The 21,887-nt window shown below is 53.9% G+C and overlaps 2 protein-coding genes across 8 annotated transcripts in view; both read left to right on the top strand.

Annotated features, from left to right (window-relative positions):
* LOC119098504 (post-GPI attachment to proteins factor 3) overlaps positions 1-11,786 on the top strand; it is a 24,016-nt gene extending 12,230 nt beyond the window's left edge. For all 7 annotated transcript variants that reach the window (XM_037221448.1, XM_037221445.1, XM_037221446.1 and 4 more), the window contains 4 exons: positions 4,314-4,438; positions 9,292-9,428; positions 10,045-10,249; positions 10,789-11,786. In XM_037221448.1, coding sequence (XP_037077343.1) covers positions 4,314-4,438; positions 9,292-9,428; positions 10,045-10,249; positions 10,789-10,849 — 528 coding nt within the window. In that variant the 3' untranslated portion in view covers positions 10,850-11,786. The remainder of the gene's footprint in view (positions 1-4,313; positions 4,439-9,291; positions 9,429-10,044; positions 10,250-10,788) is intronic.
* A 1,920-nt stretch (positions 11,787-13,706) lies between these two features.
* Positions 13,707-21,887, top strand: part of LOC119098918 (mucin-19) — a 34,767-nt gene continuing 26,586 nt past the window's right edge. Inside the window, exons 1-7 of the mRNA XM_037221963.1 lie at positions 13,707-14,032; positions 15,708-15,820; positions 16,437-16,613; positions 17,102-17,245; positions 17,652-17,745; positions 19,212-19,376; positions 19,587-20,003. Coding sequence (XP_037077858.1) covers positions 14,020-14,032; positions 15,708-15,820; positions 16,437-16,613; positions 17,102-17,245; positions 17,652-17,745; positions 19,212-19,376; positions 19,587-20,003 — 1,123 coding nt within the window. The 5' untranslated portion in view covers positions 13,707-14,019. The remainder of the gene's footprint in view (positions 14,033-15,707; positions 15,821-16,436; positions 16,614-17,101; positions 17,246-17,651; positions 17,746-19,211; positions 19,377-19,586; positions 20,004-21,887) is intronic.

Below are 21,887 nucleotides of genomic sequence, written 5' to 3'. Positions count from 1 at the left end.
CGTCCGACGTGCAAATCAGGCAGGCGGATGTCGGCTTTGGGCCAATCATTTGCGCTTTACAGATCTGCTCGAGCCAATTAGCAGGCCAGTACGCGGCATATTCTCGCTGATTGGTCGTCGCGAACGGGGCTGTCGCGATCAGTCGGTTCGCGCGGACCAGTACCCGGCGGTGTTCGGCCAATCGCTGGTGGGATCTTTGTCGTATCTTCAGATTTCAGCTGCCATTCCTGAGCCCGTGGAAAAGCGTCAGTAAAGTGCCCGCGGGGTTATTAAGTGTATTGCGGAAAATGTCGCGTTTGACAGGCTTTTGGTACTAAGGCTTCAAGTTTTTCATTCTCAAAGGCATGGCAGAATTCTTATACTGCACACTAAGTGGGTCAGTTTTGTATCCCTAAATGACAGCGCTTGGATGACTCAACTGTGTTGATTTTATATATATATATATATATATATATATATATATATATATCACCCGATAATACAACACCATCATAACCCGATAGAGGGATGCGCAGCGGATTGTGTGCGGCTGGGCGACGAGTGGCGACGCAATGCCGCGCCATAGTGCCGGTGCAGACCGGTACAGCGCCGCCCAAGTAATACCGCTATCCATGGGTATGCATGAACAACATTTTGTTTAGGCATGCAAATGTGACCGTGTCAGGACGTGCTCGGTAGCAGGCATATTTAATAAATCAGAATGATCCCGCTGTGTGGCTCCCTTGCTTGGTTTATCGCATTGGTGGTATGTTCAAATTATATTTGAACGGAGTGAAGGGCTGCCAAGCAACAGATATTTTGGGCGATTCGTGCCAACCACGTGCCACTGTGGCTGTCGCGCGACCATCATTTGAGCGCTTGTTAAGCTTTGTCATCTGCTGGTAAAAAAGGAAAATGGGATTTGGCATACCCTCTGTCGGCAGCAATTGAGAAGATTGTGTTATGTCGTGCTATTTAGCATCAGAAGTTAACATCTAGTAGTTACGTAATGTGTCGCCTTTGTTACGTACTTTGGACGCATTTCGAATGTTGTCATCGCAGGAGGCTATGAATATTGCACGTTATGAATATGGACGTTCCTGGCTTAGACGATACAAATTCCGCCAGTGGGCACAGAGTTGGACGCATTTTGGATGAAGTGGACGCTGGACGCTGCGATCTTGGACGTGTTGATTCCGCGCAGCGACGCATAAAGGTCCGAGGCAGCAGACAAAAAAGCAAAGAAAGTTACTAACTCCATGGCATGGCGTAATCGAGTCATGCCTGATCCCAAGGTGGACAAAGTCGAGGCAAAGATGACTCATTGCTTGACCTAAAAAACTTCAAACAACTTCCACTTGGTAAGCTTTAGTGTGCAAGGCTTCAGACGACAGGAAGCAAAGTGAAATGCGTTTTTGAAAATGACTTGTTGGGCTTTGGGTCCTCCAAGTGGGCGTTGTGCCCCGCCTCCTGCCCATCTGTATGAAGTGTGCGCAGAGGCGCTGCCAGCTTTGTGGCAGAGAGCGGGGCTACCAGGTTCGTCAATTACGGGGGGGGGGGGGGGGGGGAGCTAGACATGTTATTTTAGGGCGAAGTCCCAGCCCTATTGACAGTACCTACACACTGCAAACAGGCCGCAGACGCCACAGACGCGTACGGGTACAATAAATGACGGCTTAGTACTGAACTGTGAAAGCTGGCTTGCTTTGCCGTCGAAAATCTTCGTCTCAGTTGTGTACCGTACATATTGGCCCATAAGCCCATCCGCTGGCCTTGTCACTAGATTACTGCTGTTGGGCGCAACATGCCGCTGCACTAGATAACCAGTGAGATGCTAGGTCAGAACCATTCATTTTTGGTCACTGGGTTCCGTAGTTATATTGAACAGTGTCGCGAAGAACAAACAAAGGCGTTCGATCCTGGCGGCTGGGCTTAAGCCAATGCTCCCCTTGGGTGCGCCTCTGGACATGCAAGATGAGATAATGTCCCGAAACGGTCTGATATGGATCGTCTGTGACGATTAATTGGTAACTGGCCAAAGAAGTCTGGATAGACAGAGTTGGGGCCGTATGACGGCATTATGGTTTTTGAGAATCTTCCAGCACGAAATGGCCCTTTAACTAGAATCGTTTTCCTGGAAAGGTGTAATCGCGGTCACTGCAGCAAGCTGTGCTTAACATCAGCTCTGTTGCCAAATCCGTCGCAAAATACCCCTCCGCCAAAAAAAAAAAAAACAGCAACGAAATGTGAGAAAACCTGCATTTGTCGGCGCTATCATAGGGATGGTCTTAAACCCATGGCCCGTTGATCTGGATATGGACCTTCATCAGATAGATCTCACTATAACAGTGAAATAACTCAATAATATAGAGCGGCAGGTCTCAAAGATATTATTGGTGGTTTTCCAAAGACCTGTGGAGACCGGAGAGCGGTGTGGCGCCCCGCCAACCGTCTGGCCAGCGCCAGACAGCCGTGGCTGGCGAGCGCAGGCCGTCGACGCCAGCGGCCGGCTGGGCACGAGCACGGCGCAGTCCGTCCCGTGACGGCCGGCCGGCCGGGGCTCGGACGGACCGGCTGCGCGCCTGTACGCTTCTGCCCTGTCGATCCCCGTGCGCGGCGGCCGGTGGGTACGATGCGAGGGGGGAGGGGGTGATGAGCGATGTTCTGGCGTGATCCTCCTGCGGTTACACCACGGGGTGCGGGCACGTGTAGGTTTCGCGGCCCTGTACGGGGTGTCTGGGTGGTTACCCAGGTCAGCGTCCGTTTGATTGGTGTGAGCGTTTGCCAGGGCATCGCGGCCGGCATTATTTATACATAAAGGGAGGGGAGGAGACATTAGTATAGGCATGGGCATAGGCACGCAACGCTCATATACCCGGCTGGGGAGACCCTTCTTCTCGAATTGGGCTACAGAAACGTCCCGATATTGTATGCAGCCTGGTAAGTAGGTTTGGAGTCGTCGGGTGTTGTTTGCTGACGCAGTCCGCTTCATATGACATTGGCGGCGGACTATTTTGTCAGCTGAGTGAAGAGCAAGTGAAGACTCTCGAATGGCAAGTGACATCTGAAGCCTTCCAAGAATTATGAAGTTCCGCGATGTGGCTGAAAAATATACTGCACGACTAATCGTGTCCAAGCGAATCCAGACACGATAGCCAGCTTTCAGCACTTCGAAAGATGAGCCCATTGTTTGAAATGCCGGCGCGGAGAGGCTGAATCTACGACAAGCTGTATCTGACGAGTGGTTTTGAAGTTATGCGCTCGAGAAAACGACGCTTTATCTCATCCTAACACTCGGTATCGATGACATTTGAACCTACAAAGTCGATCCAGCTGCGGCCATTTGAGTGAACCCCTGCTGAGACGCCACCCGACGTGAACGAGAAGTGGCTCCAGCGCTGCGGCATTGAAGCGGCCAGGATGGCCCCACTGTCCTGTGCGTGCAACCAGTGAGTCACCAGACACAGGCCCGCGACGGCGGCTCACTGGTCCAGGCACGTGTGCCTGCAACCGGTACACGCGGCCAGTTTTGTGCCATCATTTGAGCTCATTGTGCCGACACGATCCGTAGTGGTGCGAGGCACACGTGTCTTCACGCACGTCATGGCCGGTGGCGAGAGGCTGGGCGGGGCATGGGGTATTTTGCTCACAGAAGGTCTGGGTTAGCCCCAGGCGACATTGTGGCATGATGTCCAGCGCCCGTCATTCCGCCAAATGCCGATTCCTCGCGGCAGCCGTTGGCCGTGGGGCGATGTTCATGATTAGCGATGCGCCTGGAATCGGCCAGTCTCACGGTTTTTCGCCCAGGTGTCAGTTTACAAAACTTGTCCTGCAGTTCATGGGAACGTTCTCCGTATAGACGTTGCGACTATTTTCGTTTACCGTTTGACTGATTGCGATCCGTGGTCTTTCTCCGTGTTGAATCAGTAACAGTCTTCAGGGGGTTTTGGGTAAATGTCTATGTTTACACTTGATGTTGCAAGTCCATGCAAGCCTTCCTGCGTTGCACTAAATGAAAACCGTTCCTTCCCACCGCATTGCAACCTAACTGTATCCTCATGCCGGAGTGTTATGTTAATGTCGGTTGTGGCGCTTTGTACTCCATGGTTTTGAATCAGGACATATGCGTGTTTGGTGTTGAATTGATACCGCACGTCTGTGATTTTGCTGGTCCTTTCTGATGAGTAATTCCATTATCCATCCCCTCTCGTAGTGTTGAGCATAAACGGTTCTTTCCTGTTCTGCCGAGCGGTCATGTCCCACGTATGTTATTTTCACCGATGCCGCGTGATGCAGTCATGTGACCCAAAGACTGCCCTCGCCTTTTCATCCAGGTTTGCATCAACGCTTGGCTGTGGTCCACGGTGTTCCACGCCAAGGATACCGACCTCACTGAGAAGCTCGACTACTTCTGTGCGTTCTCCATGGTCCTCTTCTCATTCTACTCGGCATGCATAAGGTTAGTGCAGATGCACATCGGGAGCTCGGTCTCGTCTACGTTCCCCTTCCGCAGATGTCAAACGTGGCCTCGGCGAGTGACGATTGGTGTGTGTCATCAGTAACAAAACCAAGTGAGATGAAGAAATTCCTCGGCGCTGGAGCCCAAAAGTTTTTCCCAAAGGCGTAATTCGTGATGCACGAGCCAATCCAAATATGGCCGTAAACGGACGCCCGGCGCGACAGTCGGCGGACGCCGGGCGGCGGCAGCCGTCGCGGGTAACACCAAGCCGTGGGCGGCAGCGATACAAAGTAACTTCGCCTATGGAAACCATGTTACGGAGTGCATCTTAATGTGTCACACGAAAACGTTCCTGTCTAACGTCCATTATGTGGATCAATCGCCCTTCGATCGCTATATGACAGAAACTTAGTATGAACTCGTGCGAGAACGTTGGTTCGTACTGCTTTTTGGATTTCACTTCTCTGAGACGACTCACGTGCTGCAAACAAGACCATACGTACATACATATGGCTTAGAATATATTGCCTGATGTGCAACTGGATGCATATAGCGAGGTCTGCAAGGGTGCCGATAGTATACCAATTAATTCGCCTGTGTTACCCGCTGCGCGTCTGAGAAACCAAAGTTGCGGGGTTCGATTCCCCGCGATGCCCGTCCTTCCTGCCAGGGTGAGAGGCAGGCGACGCCATATAGCCTCAGCAGCTGAATGCGTCGTAAAGCCCCATTGCCACACATAACAAGCTCTGCAGCCTGCATCAGGGGGAGGGGTAGGGTGACCCCGCGGACATCTCACTCCTGGCCTAGCATGCGTATTCGATGCACCGGCCCAAACAGCAGCTGCTCAGAGACCGGAGCCTTGAAACACGCGCTACCGGAGATTGCACAGTAGCAGGAGTGCCGTCACAGCTGGGCTGTTCGACTGCCGAAGTTCCAGCCCCAGCCTCAGACGTTCTCGGCAGTGCGGCGCTGGTCTCACTCTGCTGTGCGGCGCGTGCCCGGGCACTGCCGCACCAGCCGCTGCCGGGCCGGCTGATGCGCGCCGCTGCCGTCCCCATCCTGTGAGCTTTACGTCTCCAGCCTTCCTGCCGCTCTGCTGCTGAACCAGAGGGCAGGGACGCAGAACATGCGGACTGTGGGACCTCCGAGTTCTCGCTAAGCGGCGCGCTCTCCGGTTTCCCCTCTTTCAAAGGACTGTCCTGCATCTGGACATCGGCGTACGGAATTGGGCGGCGGCGGTGACGGCGGTGACTGTTTACTTTGTATGTTGTATGTTTACCTTGTATGTTGACCAATCGCGACATAAAACTAGATAGATATTCAAGCGATTGTACACTAGATTGAAGTCAGAACGGGGGTCCGACACTTTTGAGGATGTCATTAGTTAACGATTACCAGCTTACCTTCAGAGCGGATCTTTCTCAGAGTTGAAACTAGGGAGAATCTGGCGCTGCCGGAGCCTGGTCGTGGTGAGGCCATGCCGCGTCTCCTCCCCCATCCCCGCCGAACACCTCCCAGCGACGGTACGCTAGGCCCTCTCCTGGGTGTGAACCGGAAAGGGCGGGATGCCAGCGGAGCCCGCACTGTGCCTCGCAGGTCGTCGTCGCTGAGGTCTCGCCATGGAGGCTGTGCGACTGGTGCGCGCCAGAAGACTGGTTCTGTTTACCTCACAACCTCGAAGTTTATCGCTGGGGTGGCAAAGACCCTGGGCTGAAGAGGACCCTCGGTCTGCTGCTCACGCGCGGTGCGATGATCTGAACCGCCTGCTCGCGGATCACGTGGCCCTCGTCCGCCACCATGGCCAGCAGCAGCTGTTCCGGGCGGTCCTAGTATCCATTGCGATGGATGACTGTACCGTGGTCGTTGTGTGCTGCGGCATCTTGCGGAGTAACGCGGTATTCAGGAACAAGTTGCCTGAGCTAAGGCTGCAGGTGCTGTACTGCTGGATGGCGAACCACGCTGGCACATAGAAGCCAACCACGTCTGGACGAGGTCCTTAAGAGGGGTGCTGTAGGTTTCGGTAAAGACGTAAGCTAAGAGCGGGCGAGCGGCCAGTGTCAACCATCCAAAAACAAAAGGGCAGATTAGAACATTTGGCTACGGATTATCGTTACGAATTAGATCTTACGAAAATTACTGTACCTCTTTGGTGTATCTAATTATGCCGTTATTCGGAGTCTCTAAACGTAACGGAATACATATCAGCAAGTATACCAGTAAGCAATGAGCACATGATGCGACATACTTTGGCACAATGCATGGTAATTAGTTAAGGCTTAACAATGAGCACATGAAATACCAAATGACCCGTGATAGAGTTTGAACATTCATTGCTATGAATTAGAAGATAATGCGTTTTCATATTCACCTGGTATGGTTCGAGGGTCCGGCTCGCCGCCGGGCTGCCGCCATTCAGACAGGGCCGTTTTGAACGCTGGAGGCCAGCAGGTACAGCAGCTGCTCGTCGGTGCTCAGCTGCTGGATCGGGTCGACCGGCAGGTTCGGCACGTGCCCCGGCGTAGGCTCGAATGCCACAACGTCCTTCTCCCAGACCTCTCCGGCGCAGGTCTTGCCGATGGGTCCGGAAAAATATTTGTTCCCGTGGTCGTGCCGTCTAGCCTCAGCAGCAGGTGGCGAAGGTTCGCGGCGCCTGTCGTCCCGGTGTTGACGGCCGTGCCGTCGCAGCCTAGCACTTTGACGCGACCTTTGCACTGCAGGCTCGCGGAGTGTAGCTCGCTGAGCAAGCGCAGGGCGAAGCCGGACTCGGACGTGAAGTGAGTCACATAGCGGCTACCTGGCTCAGCAACGACAACCACATGTTTTTAGACGGCATTCGTATGGCTGTGTGTCGCTCATGTAGGTTCTGTCTTGCGGCCGTCGAAGTAGAAAATGGTCAAACATGACTCATAGGTTGATTCGGTGTTTTCACCAGCTATCTCTTTTCTCACTCTGCCTATTGCACCCCAGATGGTTTTATAGGATCTGCGGTATTCGATTTCAAGCAGTCAGTCCGTCTCTGCCGTCTTCTTGGAAGGCGTTGATGATAGCAGCAGCGGCTCGGCTCGACCCACCGTAGCTGTCAACGGCCAACATGTTGTTGGCCAGATCGTTAAAGTTATGATCTGCAGTGACAGCGGCCTTACCCTAACCGCACGATCGGTGTCGTCGTCACCTTCCACCATGTACGGAGCCGTGTCAGAATCCGTGTTCTCAGCCGATTCACCAGCGCTGAGACCACGTGGTCCCAGAGCGGGCTCCAGCTCCGCACTAGCAGCCGGCGCTGGGTCAGCAGCCAGCCAGGGGAGGCGACTCATGTTCAGAGGCGGACACCGCCTCACTGACGGCCAATCCACGACGCTCCTGGAGCTGTCTGGCCATCCTCCGCAGCCGTCAGCCTCCCTAGTCACAGTCGTAACCCAGTCATATGCCCCCAGGGTAAACTTGTGATGCCTGCGCTTGTCTTGCAAGAAGGCAGCCTCCTCTTGCCGCACTCTGTGGCAGTAAGGCATTTGGAGCTGCACCGGGACTCGCATTTACACTTGCGTTTTGCGACGTCGAGAAACTGTTCATTTTTGTGATAGTGCCGTTGTGTCCCTCTCTTTCTTTTCCGCATCCTTCTCTGATGCGTCTGTATGCCCGCTTGATCACTTTTGGCATGTATTTCAGATCACGAACAGGTATGCTTTGGCTGGTCCACAGTTCCCTGGTTTCTACCGGTCGGTCTTGAAGATAACATTAGTGATTTTCTTCTTCGATTCGCTCAGCCACCTGATGTAACTCAAGGCTTCCCCGTTGTCGGCAGTTGGTGATGGGACAGAGGAGCCGGTTGGCCTACCACAAAATATTTTGTGCGTGACTGCATAGCCTTCGGCATACTTATCCAAGGCATTGTTCGAGCGGAAAGTTTCGGTCCCGGGGAAACCTTGCTCATAAGCCCTTGTCGCCCACACAACAAGCATATTAATTGCAAATCAACATCACAATGATACGTAAGCAAACACAACCTTGAACTTACCCGTGTGCTGGAGCATTCTATAATTGCAAAGGTTTTTTATCAAAAAATGATGGTTTTTGATAAAGAATGAAGATGATAGCTGTTTGGCCACTTCTTCCTGATGCTTGTCGAGATGTCTTTCATACTTAATCCACCAGGTACCCGTAGTGTGGAAAGTGGTAAGATTGCGGCTTGCTGGATGATGACGGCACTGCGTAAAACAGGTGGTGCTAGTATCGATACGGTTTTCTAGGCCCATTGAATAAAACTGCTATCGCCTCACGAATATCGACATTGGTGCGGTGCGACAGACCTGGAAATATCGACATTGGTGCGGTGCGACAGACCTGGAATCTAATCCATGTGCCAAGAATCCATGTGCCAAGAAAAAACTTTGTCCCAGTTCATTCGAGAAGATTCACCCAGTTGGTGACACATCCGATTGGTGAAGTTGCAGCGAGGCCCATCTTTTTAGTTGAGTCAGCCCATTTTTGAAACAGGCCTTATTCGGTCCTCTTTTGCAGGTTGTTGTATGAGGACTTTTAGCTAAACCGGTCAAACCACTCTAGATGCATGGAGGCAGAGTGCACTCTCCGAAAGATGTTGCCGATGAGAATGCCGCTCTGTCACGCGATCGAGCCAGTGAGTGTGTGAGGAGAACCGACTCTCCCGCTCCTCACCGCAGCAGCGGACGCAGCGTTGCACCAATTTAAGCATACGTGACGTTTGACTTTCCTTGCGAAATGTGCCTAATATACATTTACGTTTGCTTACACCGAGTGAACGGCAGTGCTAAATGACTACTGCACCAGCTTGGCTGGTTTTGACTGGTGCTGATCAGGCCGAGCTAACATTGCAGGTTTTTCGGGCCGCAGCTGTCGTGGCCCACAGTGACGATTACGCTGCTCTGTCTGGGCTTCATGATCTACCACATCTTCTATCTGTCGCTGGTCATGTTTGACTACGGCTACAACATGAGGGCCAACATCCTCGTCGGTGAGTTGCAAGGATTTTGTAGCGCTCCGCTCCGTTGGGTGACCTTTCTTGTCATGTACATTCAATTGATGGCGTTCAATTCTGACGTATTGCCCGCTGGGCCTTGGTCGCGCGTGACTTCGCGCCATCCTCCGTGTTCGCGCCATCCTCCACTGGCGTGTGATTCGTTAGCTGGACTGCAGCTGATCGTGGCTGCTGCGAGACGATATGAGCGTTGGCCGGTGTTGTGGGCAGCCTATGCAGGCTCGTCGCACCCGTGTGCCGTCAGGCGGCGAGGATCAAACGCTCTGTCCCGTCGGTGGATTGTCTGGTTGACTTGACCTCTAACCACCTCCAGGCACTGTCCACGGACCTCCAGGCGAATGTCGGCGTGACTTCCGGGCGCTGTCCCCGTGACCTCCAGGCGCTGCCCGCGTGACCTCCAGACTGGCCTGACATTTCACCTCTCCGCAGGCGCCTGTTTAGTACGACCGCTGAGCCGACGTCGACTCTCCCCACCACTGCATGCTCTCCAGGGCGCTGAGCGCATGACTGTCTGTCCGACCATATTTCTGACATTTCCCTCGGCGTGGGGAGCGTGACCGGCCGGCTGTCCTGACCTGCAGTCTGCCCCCAGGCGCTGTAAACGTGACCGCCTGGCTGGCGTGGTGCCACCAGCAGCGCGAGCGTGCCGCCCACGTCTGGAAGTGCGCTGCCACGGTGGTCTTGGTGTCGGTGTCCGTGCTGCTGGAGACGGCCGACTTCCCGCCGCTCGCCTGGACGCTGGACGCGCATGCGCTCTGGCACCTCAGCACCTGTCCCCTGCCGCTGCTTTGGTACAGGTGAGCAGTGACGGCGACATGAGGGCAAACGACGGGGCCTTGCGCTGCGTGGTGACAACCGGTCAAAAACTGTTACCGCCCTCCCAAAGGTTTGCCTCTGCTCTCTGTGGCCCGTCAACTTGTGTGACGTGGCAGACTATGAGGTATGTGATAGGCATGGGACTGTTGATCGCGCGAATGTGCGGTGCTATCCTGGGCCTGGATTTGCCGTTCGCCAGTCCCGGCGCCATGCTTCAAGAAGGGGATAACTCTTACCTCTTTGGTATTATCCGACGCTATTGGTTCATGGCGTACGTCCCGGTCCCGAGTACGTACCGGGATGTACGACAACAATGCGTGGAGGAGCCGCCCGTACCACTGGGTAGTCAGTAACAACCAGCATATTGCGGCTAGCTATCAATGCGCTTAGATATTCTGCTGCGTGTTACCTGATAAATGGGCTCGTCGTGCATATGTGGAACATGGCGCCCAGTAATGACGTTGATTGTATCGTGCAGCGACATCTGCAGACCTCGATAGCACGCCTTTGTTGATTCCAGTTTCCTCATCGACGACTGCCTGTACCAGTTAAGCCAGAAGAAGCTGCAGAAGTCTGTATGATATTCGGTTTACTTCATCCCCCACCTCACTCCGGGCTCCGTCTCTCAAGCGACCCCGCGTGAGATTGCTTCCAACTGTCGGTTGGATGCCCGGCCACCAGGTGGCAGAAGCGCGCAAGGCTTGCCCATCCGTCACTGGTTGTGGCCGGGCGGCGGCTGCTTGCGTGCGCAGGCTGAGAGGACGCCCTCGTTGACCTGCGATCACGGGCTCCCTCACGGACGCGCTGAAGGCTACAACAGCTGACTTCAGGACCGACTACAATGGCGCACGGGGAGCGTTTTGGAGCGCAGTGGTTCATCTGAGCTGTGCTTCCCCGTCAGGTCTGTGATCAACGCGTTCTGAGAGTATGCCGACGGCGCACTTGTCATCGGTACAGTGCTTATTCTGAACGAAATGCCATACGCCGATGTGAAATGATGTCGGTATCAGCTACCAGCATCCTGAGTCCAAGAACACCTGAAGGTCGGAAGGCTGTGGAAAGGTTATCGGATAGTCATTGACGGGCAGTTGAATGGTCACAATGTGCCCTTGGTGGAACGCGTCCTGAACTTTTCGTCGGATTTGACCCAGTTGTTCATTTCGATGTGTTGCAGCCGGGGCATCTGTAAGCATGGCATGGGAAGCTTGAAGCAAACCATTGGCTGTTTTCATTTGTCTTCAACATTGCATCTTTCACCAGTGGTGTTATGATTTCGCCTATGTTGAAGAAAGTGCCCTTTGTCTTCTAGTCACGTGTTAATTCCACATACAAAGTTCATGGCGTGTTTTCATATGTTCGTTGCCGTATCCGTATGTTCGATGTGCTGTAACTGTAGCACAATGAAACAGGATTGGTGTATGTTACGCAATGCAACTAGATGCAATGCTATAATGATTGATACATTATTTAGATAGGTTGTAATATATCCTACTATGCATTCACCTTGGATGCGAATCAGACAGGTGTTTACTTGTACCCAAATATACGGGAGCCTGATACAAGCATGGGTTGCGTCTGCCCCCCCCCCCCCCCAACTCGACAGATTTTTTGCTTTTACCCTGTGACAGAGCGGAAGAAACCTGCCGTTCCCTCAGACCTTTAATGAAGTGTTCGTTTATTCCCGTCACCCAGTATAGCCCCTTCGGGGGCGTTGTTCACATTTGGCCGGTGCGAGCGTGCCTCTGAGGCGATGTGTTATCTCGCATCGCGTGGGGCGGGAAAATGCGTGATGTTTTTTTTTTGGTAGGTTCTGACATTAACCTATGAGAGGCCAATTTCCGACCGGAAACTGACGGAGAATGCTGAGACGAGGTGGCGCGGCAAATATAAAGAGACGACCAGGCAAACCTGACAACCAGCTTTGTAGTTTCAAGTACGCAACAACACTACTTTAGAGGCATTTTACTGTCAGCGGCGAGGTGCCAGGAGTATGTTTTACTGTCAGCGGCGAAGTGCCGGGAGTATGTTTTACTGTCAGCGGCGAAGTGCCAGGAGTGTTTTTTACTGTCAGCGGCGAAGTGCCAGGAGTATGTTTTACTGTCAGCGGCGAAGTGTCAGAAGTACGTTTTACTCTCAGCGGCGAAGTGCCAGGAGTATATTTTACTGTCAGCGGCGAAGTGCCAGGAGTATGTTTTACTGTCAGCGGCGAAGTGCCAGGAGTGTTTTTTACTGTCAGCGGCGAAGTGCCAGAGTATGTTTTACTGTCAGCGGCGAAGTGTCAGAAGTACGTTTTACTCTCAGCGGCGAAGTGCCAGGAGTATATTTTACTGTCAGCGGCGAAGTGCCAGGAGTATGTTTTGCTGTCAGCGGCGAAGTGCCGGGAGTATTTTGTACTGTCGGTGGTGAAGTGCCAGGAGTATGTTTTACTGTCAGCGGCGAAGTGCCGGGAGTATTTTGTACTGTCGGTGGTGAAGTGCCAGGAGTATATTTTACTGTCAGCGGTGGAGTGCCGGGAGTATGTTTTACTAACAGTGGCGAGGTGCTAGGAGTATGTTTTACTGTCAGCGGCAAAGTGCCAGGAGTATGTTTCACTAACAGTGGCGAGGTGCTAGGAGTATGGTTATGCAACAGCAAGCTGACGCGCACCACGGCACACTCCGTCCACGATCAGCATGGATCCTTTACACTTGCGAGACTTGCGGGTGATACTTTTTTTGCAACGGGACGCACAATTATTGGCCCCTTTTGTGTTAAATGCCAGTGCGATAAGAGTGCTCGGTGAGCTAAAGGCGCCCTGTGCTCGGCACCACGCCAAATCTGAGTTGACCTCGCCATCAGCCAAATTTCCGGCGCAAGTGGAAACGATCGCTAAATGGGGTGTGAGGTCGCGTTGGACTTAAATCGGCCGTGTCGACGGCAGCCATGTGTGAGTTCTCGGTTGAATGTAAAAATTTAGCCATGCGACTTGTAAAGCTAACCAATGTAGAACAGCTAATATGAGTGATTGAAGCATGATGACAGCGAGTCTGATGCCGCTCCTGTGTGAACAACAGATGAAACAAGCAGTTGTTTTGCTGTCTTTCAACACGAAACGTGCGCTAGGCGGTGTTTCTGTAGCCCCTGGAGTTGTATGCATCCTAAGCTCTTGACAAGAACGCCGGCTCGATTGGAATGGATTTCGGAAATACGACAAATCTCCCTGGTTCAGGGACAGAACTGATGCAAGCTGTGTGGTGTGTCCGCGGCCAGTCAGGATCAAACCAACCTGCCTTGGGTTGGCATCGAGATTCGTTTTACTTGAACGGAATCAAGCACGGGTCTTGCGTGGGGGAGCGGGACTTGACGGGACAGATGATCTGGAAATTGGCTGTCACGTTCATCAGGGATCAAAATAAAGGAGGGGCGGCGCCAAGCGACGCATGTTGTACACCTGCGACGAAAGCGTCGGCGGCATCATATACTTTACAGTGACGTCAGCTCGGAGGGAGACGACGGTGCGATATACATATTGCGATATACATATTGCGTGATACTTTTATCCGCTATTCTGGGTGCTTTCGTCAAAAATTGAAGAGTGTGTCTGACAGCGATAACAGTGCATTGTCTCGCGTCGGACAGTAACAATTTTGATAAGATTTCCACTTGCCTGACTGCTGTACATGTCTATTTTTGTACCTGTCAAACTTTTGTAAAGCTTTTACATCAGTTATACTAACAAGTCGGCAGCATCGCCTCTACCATCCAAGCTAAAATGGAACCACCAGGTAAATGTGTTGTCACTTCTACGATCCCGCTCAGCTCATCACAGTATGGGAGTGTGCCACACCAGATCAGTCCATTAAATGTTCAATGACTTAACCCAGGCCCAAATACAAAAATCGCACCTGCTTCACTGGATATTTACACAGCTTTGGTGCATTGAACCTCATGCTCATATGTGTCAGTTGAAGGCCAAACCAAATTGTGCTAAGTTTTGCAGTTATTTTTGTGTGAAATGTTCTGTAGTTGAAATTACATCACACAGCATATGTAAGTTCCTGAAGCATTGGTTGTTTATGTCCTGATGTTGGTGGCAGCTGCATCAAACTCTGAGCAACCAGATGTATGGTATTTGTGCAGGAATATTGCATCTTTGCCAGACAGGACATGCTCATCATAATGTATATTTTTCAGTCTGGCCATAGCCCAGTCCGCATGGTATCACAGTGTTTCAAAGCTGTGTGGTCCTGTTCTGCCCTAACGTAAAACACATTTTGATCACTGCTGGTATGCTTTGATTCCATACCACAGGTTATGTTGACATCACATTTTATATGTGTTGAGTCATAGGCTACATTTTCAGAAGCTGTCTGTTATGTGTCACATTTTTTTTCTGTCTGTATTTATGTTGATTTAGCCACTGTATGCACTTGCCTCTGCTCCCTGTTTAATAATGGGCCAATGCAACTACTTGTTCAAAGATATTCACCCAGCCACTAAAAAACAGCCATGGTTTGCAGACCAGCCTTGGGGGGATGAACTGCAGTTACCATTTGGTGTACTTAACTATGCAGTTAGATTGCCTTTGGTAGGTCTGAATTAAAATGAAAAAACAACATTTGGGGTAACAAGCAGATCACAGGTTCTGGCTTTGCATCAGAAGAAATTATAAAATTGCAGGATTGAGTGCTATAAGGGTTCTGCAATATGCTGTCACTTGGTTAACTATGTGAATAGTTGTATCTGCTCTCATGGTTGTTGTGTGATTTTTCTTTTCCCTAGCAAGTTTTCCACACTCTTTCAATTCTGTCATATTTGGGCCTTACTCCAGGCATATCGGTGAGAGGATGACATTCATTTTGGCTCTATTTTAGCCCCTAGCATCATGGCAGAAGACAAAAAAGAATTCATGCTTCAGGCATATGATGTTTGATGGCTTTGAATGCTATCTCTTGGGTTCCAGTCATGTGTCCAGCCTAGGAAAAGTGAAGTCAGTGAATGTTTATGGTAGGGCAATTTGGTTTAAGCCTGAATGATCAGCTGCCAAGTACTCAGTATGGTGTTTTTGTTCTTGCTAATATTGGAATTGGGCAGGATATACTGTTAACTGTAAGTAACACTTGGTCCAAAAAAATAAATATCTTAGTATGGTAGACATGTGCTACACATCAGCTATTTGCCAGAAATTTTTGGCCCTTTGAACAAAAAGTAGTGGTTTCCTTCCACAGCCCATTACTTGCCTCATTCCTCTTTGCTTGATTCTAGGGGCATTCAAATCATTTCTGGTATCAGCTAAGTTCCAATTATGTCATTTGGTTTCTAAGTAGGGTTACTTCCTAAAGGTTCTGCATACCCAACAACAATAGTATTTATGCAACAAGTGCTTCATGCATCGCTGTATAGTTGTAACCTTACTAACTGGGTGGTTGCCCATGCTCAAATATACCTGTCATATTTCAGCTATGGCAGCACCAGTGCTAGCAGTGAGCAACAAGGCAGTGAAGAATCGCCGCCGCAAGATGGAGGACCGTTCGGTTATGGTGCACGACCTCAGCACCGTCACCAATCGTCAGGTGAGCTTTATGACGATGCAGGTCTTGGGCTTCACATGATTTTCAGTATCAGATTCTGACAGGATCTGACAGAATCAGGATTAATACTATTACCCTTGGTTAACTGTGTACATCCTGTGTTTGCATATTTGTGTGTGAGCAGGTAAGTCCAGTATACAGTATACAGCTTCCTGGTGCAGTCTGACGGTGTCACCGTGCGCCTCTCCGGGGCCGGGCGTTGTCAGACGGTGTCACCCGGGCCTCTCCGGGGCCGGCGCTGTCAGGACGGTGCACCCTGCGTTTTTCCTGGCGGGGCGCTGTCAGACGGTGTCACCCGGGCCTCTCCGGGGCCGGCGCTGTTCAGGACGGTGTCACCCGCGCCTCTCCGGGACCGGCGTTGTCAGACGGTGTCACCCGGGCCTCTCCGGGGCCGGCGCTGTCAGACGGTGTCACCCGGGCCTCTCCGGGGCCGGCGCTGTCAGACGGTGTCACCCGGGCCTCTCCGGGGCCGGCGCTGTCAGACGGTGTCACCCGGGCCTCTCCGGGGCCGGCACTGTCAGACGGTGTCACCCGCGCCTATCCGGGACCGGACGCCCGTCCCCGCCGCTTCTGACCTCTCGCGCGCCCTCGGTCGCAGTTCGCCGACCGGTTCGGCTTCTATGGCGTGTTCGACGGCCACATCGGCTCGGAGGCCGCCTCCTTTTGCGTGGAACACATGCCACGCCTGCTGGCCGAGTCGGCCCAGTTCCCGGACAAGCCGCACCTCGCGCTCTTCGACGCCTTCGCCGCCACCGACCAGCAGTTCGTCAAGACGGTACGGCGCTGGGGCGCCCCCCCCCTCCCCCTCCACCCCCCCCCCCCGCCCCTGAGGGCGGAAAGTGTTCAATTTGTTGAGGCCATGCGGTCGCTATCTGTCTGGGTCCTTGTGTGCATCGTCCGCACCACAGGCGTACCGTGAAATGTGCGTCAACATTGGGAACGTGCAGGCTGTGATTGTCGATGCCACATCCGAAGAGGGATACTGTGCCCCCGAACGCTAACCAGTCCCTGGCGTCTGGTGCTGTTATTACCGCTACCTGTCACGGGTCCTACAGCTTACAGTTTTAAGCCTTAGTCAGGTCATGCAACACAGCTCTGTGCTATCTCGGTATAATCTGCCGCGCTGTCGGCGCGGCGTGACACCCGTATCTGTCGCACCGCGCTGGCGCCGGCACTCACTGCGGTCACCGCGAACCGCGTGGCGCGGTTTGGGATGACCGGCACCTGTGCGTTCGCCTGAGCGCGCCGCCACGACCATTGCAGGGTAGTAACGCGGGTGCGGCGGCGATCGTGGCGCTCATCTCTAGCTCTCACCTGTACCTGGGCTGGATTGGCGACTGTCAGGCGGTGCTCAGTCGGAACGGCGCCTCGGTCCGTGTCGTCAACCCGCACAAGCCGGAGCGACCGGTGAGGGAGGCGGGCGGGCCGGGCTGGCCGGCCGGCGGTCGAGTGTGCTGGAGGTGGTCTGAGGAGAGCGGGGTTGTGAGAGAGGGGCGAGTGTTGTGGGGACAGGTCTGAAGGCAGGGAGAGGTCGTGGGGGGGGGGGGGTTGGTGAGGTGACGCAGATCTGAAGAGGGAATGTGGAAGAGGAGCAGGTCTGAGGGCATGCAGGGACTGTGGGAGGACAGGGGTTGGTAAGGTGACGCAGCTCTGAAGAGGAAATGTGGAAGAGGAGCAGGTCTGAGGACATGCAGGGACCGTGGGGGGACAGGGGTTGCGCCGGACCTCTCGGCAGTTGGGCGTGTCTGGCGCCGCGCCGTGCCGCTACCGAGCGCTGTCGGCCGGCTCTGAGCGGCGGCGCGCTCCGTTGCAGGACGAGCGGGCGCGGATAGAAGAGCAGGGCGGCGTCGTGTGCCTGTACGGCACGTACCGCGTCAACGGCGTGCTCTCCGTGTCGCGTGCCATCGGTGAGTGAGGCGGGGCGGCCGCCGGGAAACGCCGAGACGCGAACTGGGCCGGTCTGAGGTCACCGCCTTTGCGTTCCCGGACAGGCACGGTGGATCAGTACGCCTAGCACACTTGCAGTTGCACGTTGGAAAGCCCATCGTGTGTCCAGTCATGCTCGTGTATATAGTACGCATTTTGTTCGCTCCTGACATGCTGAAGTGCTTTACGAGCCAGCATGATAGCTCAACCGGTGGACAGCCCGTTGAACGGTCGCAGCGGGGGACATGTGATGCTCTGCTTGCCCAGCCACGCTGTCAATTGCGGTCGTTCTCGCGCACTGCTGGTCCGTGTCAAGCTATCGGATCACTTGGGCTGCCGTGCCCAATGTTTGGTATCGTTCAAACGGCTCCGAAGCTGATCATCACGAACTATTTAACCTGAGGTTTTTGAGGCCACTGTTTGGGATCGCCCTGCTGACGTCAGATCTGCGAACCAGCGAAGTGCTGAGAGATTGCGGAGATCCGAGCCGAGCTCTCCGTCTGCTCACGCTCTGTATTAGTCATTATCAATGTTTCGTGGTACCTGTTTGCACAAGTAACGATGTTGCCAATTTAAACTGCTCACTTTGTATTTAACCTTCAAACCAAAATACACTTGAACGCAGTCGCCGCAACCGCACAGTTAAGCTGATTTTGGTCCAACCTCCACGTTTGAAAAGCTCGTTTTGCTTCAAAATTTATCGTCGACTACCTTGCCGTCCGGAGTGCATTACGGCGTACACATTTGACCGAATGCGCCGCTCAGGGCTCCCGTAGGGTCATCCCGGTGACAGCCGCCTTGCGTCACCACCCGTTTTTGCGACGAGAGGCGTTGCCAAAGGATATCCCAAGCCGCGTGGGCACGCCCGGGCCCGACGGTTTGCCACCTGGTGCAACAGGCGGGGCCGTTGTCACAGGTGCGCACGGCCACCAGGCGTCTGCAGCCCAGCCTTCCTGCCGTCTGTTGGTGAACACCAGGCGCGTTCTGCGCGTCATTTTCGGGTGGAGCAGACGTTGGGTGTGGCTGTCGTTCAGTGGCCGAGCTGCTATGCTCGTTAATCTTGCGAATGCGCATCCATTGTTAAACCCGGCGTTGTGGGCACTCCACCTGAATTGCTATTGACCAAAGTACAATCGCCGCACGAATGTTGCCCCCCCCCCCCCCCCTCACCGCCCCCCGTCCCCTGATGGACGCGGCCACGGCACGTGACGTTCAGACAGATCATAACCAGCTGAGAGAACTCTGGCTGTGGCGTGGAGCGCTCCTGGCGAGTTATGTGCAGCTAATGAAACATTGCCCAGCGACAGGAACTAAATTTACTGCGCTGTTCTGCCTGACTTGTTGCTCCTCGCCGCCGGGGTTCGGCATTCATGCCGACGACTCGATCCGTCGCCATACGGCGCCGGTTTGGGTTATGAGCAGCTAGTGACGAGGCGCCGTCGGACAGGTGACGCCGAGTTCCGGCCCCATGTGAGCGACCGTCCGGACGTGACTACCGTGCAGCTGGACGGCACCGAGGATTTCGTCCTGCTGGCCTGCGACGGCTTCTTCGACGTGGTCAGCAGCGATGAGTGTGTCCGCATGGTCTGTAAAGACATGGAGGAGCACCCAGGTAAGGGAACGTTTATGGGTACGTGTGGCTCATTTTGAATGCCGCTTTATCGTCATACACAACACGACGTTCGGTGTTCTGGTTGTGTTGCGTGTATTGTGAACCTCCACATAGCGCGAAACCAGTCCCCACCACCTAGGGACGTGCACGCGCTGAGCACATGGTGGCCCCATGAAGGCTGATGCCATCCGGCGGCGTTCCCTCCGGCAGACGACTTTGCCGGTCTGGCCGGCCGGCTGGTGTTGGCGGCCGTCGAGCTCAACTCCTCTGACAACGTATCGGTGGTGGTGGTGCGGCTGCGGCGCGCGGCCGACGCGCCCGACGGCGCCGCCGCGCCCGGCGCCGTCACCAGCACCGACCGCACGGTGTGCGGCGGCCCGGCGCCGCCGCAGCCGCCCGACGACAGTCTGGGCGCCGACGTGTCGCGCTACGACTTCGACAGCCCGTGCCTGGGCCAGGTGACGCCGGACGCGTTCAACGTGTCGGCCAGCGCCGGGCCACCGCCCGAGCCGGCCGACGAGCAGTTCGACATCCAGCGCGAGGTGACGCGGATGCTGACGGGCGCCATGCGACCGGCCGGACCCGGCCTGCAGCGCGCCGACACGCCCTCGCCCACCGCGCAGACGCGTGAGTACCCGGTACAGGAGCCCCGCTCGGAGGCGCTGCGTGCCGTCAGCTGCTGCCGGCTGTCTGTCAGCTGCTATCGGCTGTCTGTCAGCTGCTGCCGACTGTCAGTCAGCTGCTGCCGCCTCTCTGTCAGCTGCTACCGGCTGTCTGTCAGCTGCTGCCGGCTGTCTGTCAGCTGCTACCGGCTGTCTGTCAGCTGCTGCCCACTGTCAGTCAGCTGCAGCCGACTGTCAGTCAGCTGCTGCCGGCTGTGTTTTGGGTCGGGTTTTGCTTCCCCTCGAGACAGACTGAATTGCTCGACGGTCGAGCGATGTGCTTCGACATTGTCCTCTTGTAGGTGGAACGCGACTTCCAGCAGTCACTCTCCCAAAACAGAGCTCTCAAGAGGTCATCTGTCAACTGCCAAAGCCCATGAGAAAAACTGCATTGCGTCCGAAATGGATCAATAATGTACCACGAGTCCGATTTTGTATCACGCGCCCGGAACACATGGCTCACCCCGCTCTCCGTATATTGCATGCCATGCGTGAGTTGTGTAGGTTCAAGAGTCACCTGTTCCTGATCAGGAGGAAAGCTGGGGGACTCGGTAGTCTAACGACATTGGCTACGAGCCCCAGGACGGACGCATTCTTTGGCACAAATGACACATCTCAGCTGGCTCCCGATTGAAGCGGGTCGACCTGGACCGGGGTCGCCGTGCCGCGGCATTTTGCGGCATGTTACGCCCTCCGTAAGTCCGGCTTGCAAAATGACATGACAAAGTTCTCTGACTGAGCTTTATCTGTCCAACTTGAGTGGTGGGTTTTTGGTACACGCAACAAGCTGTGCGTGGCATGTGCGTCGCTCCTAGTGGATACAGATAATCTGAATCAAGCAAAACAACGACAAAAATCCCCGTTAATGCCGGGACACGTGTTGGTTAATAGGCAGAAGGGAGACGGCATGAATCGACGGCCGCTTACATCACGCGATTGCCGCGTTGGTTTTGTGAGCTACGGTGGTGCGCTCCGGGTCAAGTGTTCTGAGCACACCATCCTATCCGCAACCCGCATTTCTTGCAGCCTTTGTATCTGCACCTGCAGGGCGCTGGATGGCTATCCAGACGTGTTATTGCCAGTGGGTGTTGGTTTGCGTTAGCTAAAAGTGGATGCTGGGTTTGGAAGGGCCTGGTTCTGGCCTTCACGTTTTTTTTTCTGAACAAGACGTGGCGTCCTAAACATTTGCACGCGTATGCCCGCGTCGGATACTCGAAGACATGTATTCTACGGTGACTGTCAATACGACTCGACGTGTCTGCGGACTTGTCTAGGAATCGGGACTGTGGGCGTCGAGTTGCTCTCTCCCCAGCCCAGTCAGGTGGTGCTGTACTGTGAACGGAACTGGACGCGTGGTTCATATCAGAGAGACATTGGTAAATCATCCATGTCGTCTGTGTGGGTCATTGAGCAGATAAGCTAATCGCTATCGTTCTCCGATGATCCCGAGAAGCCCATTCAAGCCTGTTGATTGTGGCGCGCGTGCGTGACAGGTATGTTTATTATTGGCGTAGCCATTTTGAGGGCCGAGGCTGTACATGGGGTGTAGTTATTGTTGCCATTGGTTCTCCATAAACGTAAAGACAACGGTAGCCCCAAAATTAAGAGGCCTCTGATTTCGGGATGTCATTGCGTGTTACAGTTCTTTTTGAAGCACACTGCACCACTTAGCTTGGTGATGTGCTTTATTGCGAATAATCATGTGCATGATAAATAGTTCGGTTATCTTCAGGCCCCCTTGCACTTGGCAGACATGCTACATCTGCCCCGTATTTCCTCCATTATAGTGCGCCCTGTGCACAGACGCCAGGCCGGTGTCGTTCCGATGCCAAAGCTGGCGGCGTCAGCA

This window comes from Pollicipes pollicipes, unplaced genomic scaffold (genome assembly GCF_011947565.3).
Source record: "Pollicipes pollicipes isolate AB1234 unplaced genomic scaffold, Ppol_2.1 Scaffold_4740;HRSCAF=5597_pilon_pilon_pilon, whole genome shotgun sequence".
Lineage (NCBI taxonomy): Eukaryota > Metazoa > Arthropoda > Thecostraca > Pollicipedomorpha > Pollicipedidae > Pollicipes > Pollicipes pollicipes.
This window is presented reverse-complemented; position numbering and strand designations above follow the sequence as displayed.